This window comes from Henckelia pumila, chromosome 2, assembly GCF_033568475.1.
Source record: "Henckelia pumila isolate YLH828 chromosome 2, ASM3356847v2, whole genome shotgun sequence".
Classification (NCBI taxonomy): Eukaryota; Viridiplantae; Streptophyta; class Magnoliopsida; order Lamiales; family Gesneriaceae; genus Henckelia; species Henckelia pumila.
This window is the reverse complement of record NC_133121.1, coordinates 32,186,133-32,198,996: the sequence shown is the minus strand read 5'-3', so window position 1 is coordinate 32,198,996 and position 12,864 is coordinate 32,186,133. Positions and strand designations below refer to the sequence as shown.

Here is a 12,864-nt window from a genome sequence, read left to right as displayed (position 1 = left end):
GTAAGATTGCATAAAGGATAATGTCCTGAATTACAAAAAATTGTGAACCCACGACTAGATGTATCTCCAAACCATTAAAGGTCACACAAGCACTGCTTTTCCTGTTTTCGTTGAGATAATAAATTCAAAGAATTGAATTTATAAGAAATAATTTTGATAGGATCAAAGCTTATAAAATTTTTAATGAACCTATCTGATTTCAGTGGCAGTGTTCCAAAATTAGCAGTTGTGCTTCAATGATTTCGAAAAATAAAAAATGTGCATCATAATAACAAGAAAGTTAAAGTTGTCACATCGATGATGTTGGATCATCGATCGAGAATATGATGAGAGCACTTGTAGTAACTCGATTTTTGTTTCTATTAATTATAAGGACTAAACATGTTTAGAATAGTTAAAACATGATTAAAGAATTCTCGGATAAGATTATTAAGTAGGAAATCGAATTCAGGACATTCAAAAATGGTCTGGAGGGTTCCAAATGTTCAAGAATTTCGGAAGATCCGAACTTGAGCTAGGAATAGTTCGGTGGTTTCGATCCCTTAGGAAGATAGATTTGAGTTCGGTAGCTCCGATCCTGAGTTTGGAAGATCCGAACGTTTTCCCGACATGTAGATATGGGCTTTCTGATTTGTGACTTGAATTGATTGGACAAGGTGGAGTTCGGAAGCTCCGAACCCCTAGTTCGTAGGTCCGAACTCTATCGGCGGCTGTGTTGTCCAATCAAAGGACACGCGTTCAGAGGAGGGAGTTCGGAAGGATGAACGAAAGTTTCGAAGTGCGTTCGAAAGGTCCGAACTGGAGATAGGATGTTCCGATCGTGGTCTATAAATAAGGGTGTCGAGGCCCTCATTCTTTGCTCAAGTCCCTCATTCTTTGCTCATTTCCCTCTCTTCTCTCTCAGTTCTTACTTGCTTCTAGTGGGTTTTTAGTCATTTCGAGGCGTCGTTTCGAAGGCTAGTCGATAGCGAGGCGTTACCGGGATTGTAGCGGAGTTGTGCCTAGGTTTTGAGGCCATCACTATCAAAGGGCTAACGACGGGTGTAGGTATATTGTTAGACTCTGATTAGCTTCTGTGAATAGCTATTAGTCTAGTTAAGGATTTTAGTAAGCCATAAGTGATATGATGATTATCTGCTTATATGCTTGGACTTGAATACCCGAGTTGCTAGGTTTCTTGAGTTGTTTGATTTGAGGTACAGACGTACTATCCGAGATATCCTAGTTGAATATGCATGTTCTATGTTTGCATGATTTATATGGCATTGTTTTATGTGCATTGATTATGCCACGGTTATTACTGCTACTTGCATTATCATGTTGAGACTATACCTTGATATTACTAGTATAGGGGTCGCTCAGTCCCATGATTTTGTGGATGGATTCCATGGATTTGGGTCCGACTATGTCCACGGTTTATGGTATGGGACTTACCTCCTGATGCGACGGTCCAGCGTACTACATACCATGAAACTTTCATACTGAGCAGTGATTTTTACCGTGATAGGTTTTCGGTACCCATTCATTTAAATTTGCATTCATAGCATGTGTATACTCTTACATTCGTGCTGAGAGTTTTATCGCTCACGTCCGTGTATTTTTCCTTAGACACCCCATTCGACGGGACAGTTTCAGGTTTTCTTGTTTGGGGACCATTGTGTAGTTGGCAACTAAGGAGTTTTGGACTCAGGTGGTTCCAGCAAAGCTAGTTAGGATTGAACCTCTTGTGCTTTGTGTTTTTCGATTGGGTTGTATATTATTCGGGTTGCAGTTATTTACCGGTTGTATTTTGTCGGGTTAGTATTTGATATAAGTTTCCACAGTTGTCTCTGATTACTGTTGTTTAAGATTTAAATGCATGCTTAAGTCTATGTTAATAGGTGATTCCAGAGCGGGTAACTGCATTTATGATATCAGAGCATGAATAAGATCTTTGGGATATAGAACCTTCTGTTAGATTTGATTTCCATGGGGACATTATAGTAATGGATGGACTCGATGACGAGAGTTGCCATGTCAATGACGAATGTTGTGGCGATGAGCGATCATCGTATGTTAGATCTACATAGTTCTATCCGGTTGGAGCCTAGACCATTGGTGCTCAATGAGACACCGGAGTTTGAAGAGGATTGGTTGGGGCGCATAAGAGTGGTGTTTCCAATCATTTCCAGATCGAAGGAGTAACATGTGAAGATTCTACACAAGAAGTTGGAGAGATTTTTATGAAGATTCTGCCTCATCTACCAGATAATGGACCCCACAATATTTGAAGGATCCGGTATATTGGTAAGATATTTGTAGATCTTGGGAGGAAGAGGTTCTGTCAGAAGTTTGCATGGACACTTGGTAGAGGCAGTCAGAAACTTCTCGTTCAAGAGCAGTAGATACCAATATGCATACGACAGTGAGTTGTATAGGGTATCATAGACGAAATGTAAGATTTTCGTATTTGGTCATATTGTAAATATTTCTGTTGTAAACAATTGAATCATTGTATTATTGATCCAGAATTTTGGAATTTCCTAGTAATTGTAACTAAGGAATTGTAAAAGGATTGTATTAAACCCGATTAAGTGGTTTAATGGTTTTTAGTGTTGGATTATTTGGTTGATTTGAGTAATTGTTTCTAGTTGATTAGTATTCAACTACGGTGACTCATAGATTAATTGAGTAATCTGGTTGTAAGTACTTTCCATGTGATTAGTTCTAGCATTTATCCTAGAATGGTTAAGTAAGTTTGTGATCTTGAGGATGTGGCCAAGAGATGATGTGTTTTTATCAGGGGCATGATTTATATCGGTTTGCGGTATGGTTTGATCTGGTTAGGTTTCCTAGATCAGTTAATTTAGTTTGAGACCTTGTTGGTTGTTGCCATGGATGACGAGTTCATCGGGGGCACAGTGGTCGTTTGTACCATGTGTTGTGGGATATGTTGGTTTTCGATTGAGAGGGGTGAGGAGGCGAGACCCAATGCGGGTGTTTTCTGGGAGGATTTTGTTCTAGATGGGTTTTGACCGACAAAATTAGTTGGGACTAGCAAGTGTACTAGGTCAAATTATAATAAATCGGGTTTGAGTCTGGATCGTCCCACAAAGACTGATAGTTAATTACCAAGATGTACTTATTTTACTTAATCTAGACAAAATAATTAAAAGAGAATTTGATTTACTCAGGTAAAATTCAATTGCTTTGTAAAATCGACAATAAAAAGGAGAAAACTATCTTACAACTAGGGCTTAAAGAGAAATTCAATTCAAACAAAGCGAGCACGAAACACGAAGGTACCGAGCTAAGTCATGCATACATGTGGCACAAGCTAAAAATCATGTTTATTTAAAATCACGGTGAATTTTCCTATTCTAATTAGGAATCTATTTCTAGACTTTGCTAAATCTATTCAAGTTGGACGGCTTAATTATTTCTAATTAATTCTAATCACAATCAAATGCATTAAATATTTATGAAAATACATTTTTTCACCCAAGATCGCACAATGAAATCGAATACTATTTTTAGTCGATTTAACCTTGTGTTAATTGTTGAAGAGAGGCTAGAATCAATCCCTAATATTTCGACTCAGAAACAATAAAAGAATCATGAAAATAATTGGTAAAATCATTCACAAGAACAATACGAAAATCCAACAATTAATAATTGAAAATATTCAAAAAATCCTAAACTTGAAACCACATGTCTAACATAAATCAGTCTCGGCTCAATCTCGCGACCTTAGTCGAAGGAAAATATACTCCTTAAAGAAAAAACATAACTAGAGTAATTGTTTTTATCATTAAAAGAAGAATTCAAAAGAAAAAATATGAAAGATAAATCAGCGTTCTTCAAAAGCCTTCTCTCTTCCCTGCCCTAGCCGCCAAATGCGTTTTCCAACATTCTGTGTGTCAAAAGTGTTTCATCTGCGTCAATTTCTCCTATTTACATGCTCTAGAATCCTTGATACCTTTCTTTCCTTTTCAAAATCCTCAAAATGATAATTTTTCTTATCTCAATCGCGCTCGAGCGGTTAAAAGTACATGCTCGAGCGCAAAGTTTTCTGCTTTGATGCTAAAATTTCTCCGGGCGCGCTCGAGCGGGTAGAAGTTACCGCTCGAGGGAAAAAGTTTCTTTTTAGTCTTCATTTTCTTCACCGAGTGCGCTCGAGCGGGTAAAAGTTACCGCTCGAGCGCAAAACTTTCTAGTTTGGTCTTAAAATTACCTCATGTGTGCTCAAGCGAGTAGAAACGACAGCTGGAGCGCAAAGATTTTTGCTAAATTTTTTAGATTTCTTCCTTAAGCCTACAATTAAACCAAGAAAGATAAGAAGTAGACTGCATGTATGAATAATAAAGAAATCAAACATGAATGGTCCTAATGACATGAAAATGCATGTAAAAATAAACTCAAAAATACCACAAAATAATGAATAATTACGACACAAATCAGGCTTACAGAGAAGGCCACCTCAGTCTTGATGTTTTACGCAGTCGCAGCAAAGGATATAAGTCTAGAGCTGCCAGACGGGCCAACCCATGGCGGGGCGGGCCGGCCCAGCAAAAACCCACCGTTTGGCAGTCGAGGGCCGGCCGGCCCACCATCCTTAGGCGTTGAAAATCTTCAACCCAATCCAACCCAAGGTGGGTTGTAGTTTAGGCGGACCGACCCGCGAATTGACTTACTACAAATAAAAATAAATAAAAATCATTATAATAAATTTCATTTAATAAATAAATATTAATAGAAAAATATTAATAAAATTTTAAATTATTGATTTTATATGTGTAAATTTTTTATAAAGTAATTAATACAAAAAAATTTACAACTTTCATTAAAAAATACATATATCACAGTAAAGTAATAATAATAATAATAATAATAATAATAATAATAATAATAATAATAATAATAATAATAATAATTCTCCAGGCTCGCGGAGGGATACTCGCGCGGGTCGCGGGACTAGGCAGGTTAGCCCACTAGGCCCACCTTAACTTAACACACTTAAATTGTGTTGCGGGGAGGGCCGACACGATGTGCCTAACCCACATTGAGGGCTCTAGGTATAACTACCAGGAGGAATTTTAGTGATAGCTGAATTCATTTGATTGAGTTTGGTACTTGGTTAGTACCAAGATATTTAGTATATTTATCATCTGATTTCATCAGAGATACATATTAAGATTTTCTTTCGACAATATTGTCTGAGATAGAGGATTATTCCTTGGTCGGAGTAAGTTCAGAACTAAGTATGCAATACAAGGTCTATCGTTAGGACTGGAATAGTTTTGGGCATTGGATTCAGTCTAGTGCAGGGTTCGTGTCAGTGGTTACTTGAGGTTATCGTCTGAATTTGTCAGACATAAGAAGAATAATCTTTGATGTAATATTTTTGTGATTCGAGCATCCTTGGAGAATAGTAATTTCTTGATTGAACCGTGATTCCATGAATTTATCAGAGAGAACTCTAAGTTCAGAGTATGGTGATTAATCGATAATCTCGATTATGAATAAATCTATCAAGCGGACTAGGTCAAATAATAATAATTAAACGACGAGTCCAAATATCGATCCCACAGAGACTGTAGTTAATTACCAAGATATACTAATTTCACTTAATCTAGACTAAAATAATTAAGATGAATTTGGTTTGTTCAACTAAAGTTTAATTACTAAATAAACTGACAATAAATAGATTGAAAACGAACACAACTAGAACTTGGATTATAAATTCAATTAAAACGAGATAACCAAGACACACGAAAGTACTGAGCTAATTTATGTATCCATGTGGCACATACTGAAAATTATGTTTATTCCTATCACGGTGAATTCTCCTATATTATTCAACAAGCTATTTTAAAATTGTTAAACCTATTCAATTTGGACGGATTAATTATTTCTAATTGATTTTAATCAAACTAAAACACATTCAATATTTATGAAAATTTAGTTTTCACCTAAAACCACATACTGAAACCTAATATTATTTCTAGTCGGTTTAACCATATATTGATTGATATCTTTGAAGCTATCTTTAATCAATCCTCTTTAGATTCGTGATTAATCAACAAACATGTGACTAGGTGATCAGGCTATTCACAAGAAATATTAAACTAACATCAATAAATAATTTAAAATATTGAAAATATCTCAAACATGCAACCACGTGTCAAACATAAATCAGTCTCGACCCAATCTCGTGGTCTTAGTTGAAGAAAAACTACTCCATAATCAAAAGCATAATTCAAGAAACAAGTTCAATCATAAAGAGAAGAAGAAGAACTGAGAAGAAGAAGATGAAGTGTTCTTCAAAAGCTCTCCAATTCTCCAAGCCCTAGCCGCCAAGCGTCCTTCAAGTTTATGCGTGTAAAAAGTGTCCCTTAAGTTGGTCCGTCATTCCCTTTTATATCTTTATTCAAAAGCCTCCAACCAATTCTCTAATTCGAGCCCAAAAAGGAATAAAACCACCTGATATCCAAGGTTTCCCAAAAATCCAAAATTCTGCGTCTGCATATTGAATTTTCTGCGACGTATCCGGAACCTATGCCACATCCATACAGGGTCCGTGCATAGGTCCAGACCGCCTCCATGCCTGGTCCGGACACGGGTCCATGTGTGCGTGCTCGAGCGCAAGAAACGTCCGCTCGAGCGCAAAATGTTCTGTATTCATACTTTAGAATCTCGTCAAGCACGATCGAGCGCAAGAACTACCCGCTCGAGCACGAAACTTTCTGTCTCAGCTCTCACAATTCCCCTTTGCGCGCTCGGGAGGTCAAAATTGACGACTCAAGCGCGAATTTTTCTGTCCCAATTCCGAGAATTGCCTCATAATACCTACAATTCAACCAAAAATAGTGAGGAGTAATCCAAATTCATGAATAACAAATAATCAAACAACAACGAACCTGATGACGTAAAAACCATGCAAAATGTACTCAAAAATATCACAAAATAATGAATAAAAATACACTTATCAACTCCCTCATACTTAAGTTTTGTTCGCCCTCAAGAAAGAACAAGTGACAAATGCAAATGCAAATGCAAAACATAAAATAATGCAAAATAAAATTACGAACGATTTCATGGACAGTAGTCGAGCCTCTGTCAAATCCAACACCCAACAACTATAAATGCCCTTAATATTTTCACAATATACCTCTAATATTGACCGTGAACGTGTGTGTGATGTAACTCTGGTGTTATGAACTTCAAGTAGAATCAGCTATCATGACTTTAAAATAACCTAATTAACACATCGATGCAAATATCCCTCACATGTATCTATTCTTTTTAACTACACCTAGCATTCACACATCCCTCGGACTTACACTGCCAGAATTTTTTATCCTGTTAACTTCAGCTCCATACATTCCCCCTATACATAGCTCTTGGAATTGGTTGGATTAGGATTTCAATCCCCATTCCAAGGCCTCCCCTCACTTTACAATCTCCTTATTTTTCTATTTTTTAAGGATTTCTTTTTGCAAGAAATCACTTTTTACTGGTGCGCATATGAATCAAGTATAGAATAAGAATAGGTTATGCCGAGATCATACATACGATACTAGAATGCAGCAAAAATTCACAAGATTATATTTTGAGTTTCCTAAACACCTAGTTTTGTGCAATGGTAAAAAAGGCACAAATTCATCACTTTTTGTACACTTCACCGATTTAACAGTTTTCAGTTGTGCATAAAAATTGTTCACAATACAATTAGATATTTTTTTCATTTTTTTTAGAAACTAATCAAGGGAAAAAAATATTTATCGCAATCAATTTTCCTGATTAATATCATCATTGGCTCCCATTTCATCAATCCTAACTTGAAACAACACGAGATGATGAACGAGTAAACACAAAAATGCACTTTATTTAACAGAATGCACAACAAAATGCCAGAAACTAACCCTCTGTACCTATTCAAAGCATTGCCCCCAATTCTTCAAACATAGACACAAACAAAACAACCACAAAAAAGATAATGCAATGATGAATGACACTAAATGCATGAAGAAGAAGAAAAAATTAAAAAGAAAACTCCCCTAGTCATTTTCTTCATACTCCTCAAGTGGTGGCGCACCAGCATCAAATTATCTTGGCACGGCAGCATACTGGACATGGAAAGGCGACGGGTACGATGGTGAAGCAACAAAAAAATAATAGAAAACAAACGAAAAATAAATAAAAGAGAGGGAAAGAAAGACACTGGATTATCTCCCAGTTAGCGCTAAATTTATAGTCGATAGCCTGACTTTAATTCCCTTTTAAGCTCAAGGTGGATCATGCACCGTCGTGGATGTATGCTCGTCAATGCCCCTATTTACTCTAGCTGTTCTTCCATCTAGAATTATTATGGGTCCAAATCCTTCAGCAGACAGTTGGATTGGTAGTTTTGGAACATGTGGTTGTGAAGCCACATCAAATGTGTCGTTGACCTGCATAAAGTTAGTCACACATGCATCATCAACATCAACCGCAAAGCAAGATTTCACAATGGAGCTATCTCTGACCGGCTGAAGCATATAAAAAACAACTTAATCATCATTTATCCTGAAGACCAATTCCTCATTTTCTACATCAATTAATGCCCTACTTGTAGCAAGAAAAGGTCATCCTAAAATCAAAGGAACCTCACAATCCTCATGCATGTCAGGAATAACAAAATCAACTGGAAAGATGAGCTTGTCCACTTTAACTAAGACATTTTCCACTATCCCTCTAGGATATTTGATTGATCGATCTGCAAGTTTAAGAGAGAATGTGCTGGGTTCAATAGCTCCTATATCTAATTTTTGAACAAGTGAATAAGCATTAAATTGATACTCACTCCTAAATCACATAACACATTATCGAATGAAAGACAACCGATATCACAAGGTATAGAGAAACTCCCTAGATCTTGAAACTTTTGTGGGAGTTTATTTTGGAGCACGACAAAGCATTCTTCATTCAGGGTAACTGTCTCTAGATCATTCAACTTCCTTTTGTTTGCAAATATTTCCATAAGAATCTAGCATAACTTTGCATTTGAGCTAAGACATCTGCGAAAGGAATGTTAATATGAAGTTTCTTGAAAATTTCAAGAAACTTTTGAAACTGATAATCTAACCGTATTTGTTTAGCTCTTTGCGGAAAAGGAAGAGTAGAAATATCAACATTAACATTAACATTAACATCAAAATCTAAATTCTTACCCTTCTTACCTATAGTCAAGGATTTTACATAGTTGCGCTTGTCCTCCTTTGAATTTTCAGTGTTTAGCCTCTTTATCTCTTTTCCTTATAACTCTTCTCAGGTTCCTCCTTTTGGGACCTTGTCACAACCATGATAGAATTCACACCCCAAAGATTCTTCTCAGTGTTGCTCGATAATGATCCAGGAGCACGAGTCGAGAGCTGGGTTGCCAAATGATCCATCTGATTTTCCAAATTTTGCAACATAGCCTCTTGATTCTGTAGACTTATTTCAGTCCCAACTATATACTTCATCATAAATTCTTCAAAGCTCAGCTTCTTCTAATCTTTCTTGGGTTAAGATGCATTTGCTGTATCCTTAGGGGATTTCCAAGAGAAGTTAGGATGATTTTTCCAGCCCGGATTGTAGGTGTTACTGTACGGATTGTATGACTGCCTTCCTTGGTTTCCCACAAAATTTGCTGCCTCGCCTTCAAAATTTTGCTGTCCTTCAACAACTATCCCCTGAACTTGATTAATAGGAGCTGACTGCATTAGCGACATTTGATGTGTTAAGGCATCGATATTAGCATTGAAGGCCGTTAGAGCACCTACTTCGAGGACGCCTGCTTTCTTCTCTTTTCTCAGATCTGGCCATCCCACATTAATCTCAACCATGTTACCAATTATCTCCCATGAGTCCGCTGGAGTTTTTATAAATAAGCTCCCATTCGCTGTTGCATCCAGCATGGACCACACTGACGAGTCGGCACCATTGTAGAACGTCTGAGTCTGCTGGCTTTGCGTAAGGTTATGCTGAGGACACATCCTCAACTTCTTCTTGAATCTAGTCCAAGCTGAATTAAGTGATTCTCCGTCTTTCTGCTTAAAATATATGATGTCAGAAAATAGCTGCGCTATCTTGGTTGGTGGAAAGTACTTGTTCAAAAAGACTTGAACAAGTTCCATCGTGATAGACATGACAGGAAACTGTGTAAGCCACTCAGTCGCGTCTCTTTGCAAGGAGAACGGAAATAAACACAGTATCACTGCATCAGCTGTAACTCCATTGAATTTGAATGTGTCACAGATAGACAGAAATCGCTCCATATGAGCGTAAGGATCTTCAACTGCAGTTCCTCCAAACCGAGCTTGAAGTTGTATCACGTGAATTATAGCAGGTTTAAGCTCGAAGTTTTTTGCCTCAATAGCATGAAGAATGCTATTGGATCCATATCCTTCGACTGGCGGTCGAATGAGATCCAAAACATTAAGAGTAGCATTTGCGTTGGCCATCTCTACTTCAGACTTAGAATCGGCCTCAAATTCCTCCTCCAATTCTGAATTGAACACTAAGTTAAACTAATTTTGAGCCTTCCAAATATGTCAAAGTGTGCCCTCGATTTCCAAGTCAAGCGGTATGAGATCCTTGGTATTTCGAGCACGGATCATGCACAAAGATACAGTACCTGAAATCCAAAAGAAATGGAAAAGTTCAAAACACAAAAATTTAATTGACAAAATAAAAATATAGTCTCAAGTAAATAATCTATCCTAATATTAACTAAACAATCCCCGAAAATGACGCCAAAAACTTTACCGATAATTTCGGTTATGAATAAATATAGCAAATGGACTAGGTCAAGTAATAGTAATTGGACAACGAGTCCAAGTATCGATCCCACAGAGATTGTAGTTAATTACCAAGATATAATAATTTTACTTACTAAAATAATTAAGATGGATTTGGTTTGTTCAACTCAGTATTTTCATAACCGGGCCGGTGATTGATAAGTGCATTTTGTGTGCATTATTTCGTGTTATTTTATATATCTTTTGTGTGCATTCATATTGTTTTATGTGTGTTTTTATGTATTTTAGTGCATGTGTGTGCGTTTCACTCTCCGGGTTAATTTTGTAGGAATATGGATTTTTGAAGAATGAATTACGGAGCATCCTTGGTCAAAAATTCATTTTTAATTTTTAAAGATCTAAATCCGATCTTCACCATTCCAAATGAAGTTCAATATGTTTTAAAGCTGCTGTCCAAATTCCAGCCCGATCCGACGGCTAGAACTTTAGATATGAGTTTTTCAAAATCATTGCGCGCAGTAGAAATTGTGTGATGCTCGAGCGGGAAAATCCTCCGCTCGAGCGCGAACCGGATTTCCAGAGGAGTGCGTATTGTTGCGCGCTTGAGCAAGAATTTCACTCGCTCGAGAGCGAATTCGTGAGATTGAAAAGTGTGAAATTCCTTGTGGCGTAAGAAAATTAATTGGTACGGGTTCTGGACCATATAAATAGAAGATGTAACATATTTTTGAGGGTTCCAGAAGTTCCAGACTGCAGGCAGAGGAGGCGGCTACAGGCGTGGAGATTGAAGACGCTCAATCAGAGTTTTTCTCCCTTCTTCTCTGGATTCTTAAACTTTTGTTTGAAATTTTTTTTCCATTATTGAGTAGTTTTTCTTCAACCAAGACGGCGAGATTGGACCAAACAATTTTATGTCAAACATGTGGATGTTGATTTAGGATTTTTGGATTTTTTTTAATATTATTGATTGTTGGATTTATGTTTTGTCTTGTGGATAACCTGATCAATTATTTACTTTCTTGTTAATCGATTCAAAGTCGACAGAGGAGGAATTGATTTCGATCGCTCCAATAATTGACATATGGTAAAACCGACTAGAAATAGTATTCGGTTTCAGTATGCAGCTTTAGGTGAAAACTGAATTCTCAAAATTCCGAATGCATTTGAGTTTGATTAGAATTATGAAAATTAATCCGTCAATATTTGAATAGGTTTAACTGTTTTAGAAATAGACTATTAAATAAATTAGGAGAATTCGCTGTGATTTAAGATTAAATCTGGATCTTAGATTTGCCACTTGTTTGCATAATTTTTTTGGCACCTTCGTGTGTATTGGTTGTCTTAATTTAATTATATTTATCTTTAATTTATTTTAATTCTTATTATTTTTTAGTAATTAAATTTTTATTTAATTCGTTGCATCCTTCTTTATTATTTTTGTCTAGATTAAGTAAAATAATTGAATCTTAAGAATTGACTACAGTCCCTGTGGGATCGATACTTGGACTCTCTGTCCACTTTATTATTACTTGACCTAGTGCATTTGCTATTAGATACTGAAATAAGCGGTCAGTGATCGAACCGATTTACCTAAAAAAAAAAGGTCCACCCGATCGGACCGTTTTAACCGGACGGTCCAATAGGAAAACCGTTTATATAATATAATATAATAAATAATATATTTTGAATTTTAAAAACTCAAAAATATATATAAATAAACAAAAAAAATATATTTTTCATAGTTTGAAAGTGTTGGGGATCGATATCGTATATAGAGGGGGGGGGGGGGTGAATACACAATAATGATAGTCTTTATAATCTAATGCAATAGGGTTGAGTAAATGTTAGTTCACTCGATCGGTTTTCTTTTAGCCTGCTATAGATATAAGAGCAACTAAGATTAGTGCGGAAATAGCTCTCAATATGCTAGATGATATCCATGGAATGATGCAATGCAATAACGTAAGTAGACACATATATGTTTCTTGGATGTTCGGAGCTCAATCTCCTACGTCACCCCTTCTTCCACATCGGAAGGATTCACTAGAAGACTTTGGTTATTACAACGTCTTGCAATACACCCGATCCAAGTTAGGACTTA

At 36.6% G+C, this 12,864-nt stretch overlaps 1 protein-coding gene across 1 annotated transcript; it reads right to left on the bottom strand.

Moving 5' to 3' along the window:
- Positions 1 to 9,527: 9,527 nt before the first annotated feature.
- LOC140877471 (uncharacterized) lies at positions 9,528 to 10,466 on the bottom strand. Its single transcript, XM_073281005.1, has one exon. The coding sequence runs from the start codon at positions 10,464 to 10,466 to the stop codon at positions 9,528 to 9,530; it is 939 nt and encodes a 312-aa protein (XP_073137106.1).
- Between the last annotated feature and the right edge of the window lie 2,398 nt (positions 10,467 to 12,864).

What these genes read in the sequence shown, in the direction of transcription:
- LOC140877471 (XM_073281005.1), bottom strand. Translation starts at nt 10,466, where the DNA reads ATGGCCAACGCAAATGCTACTCTTAATGTTTTGGATCTCATTCGACCG.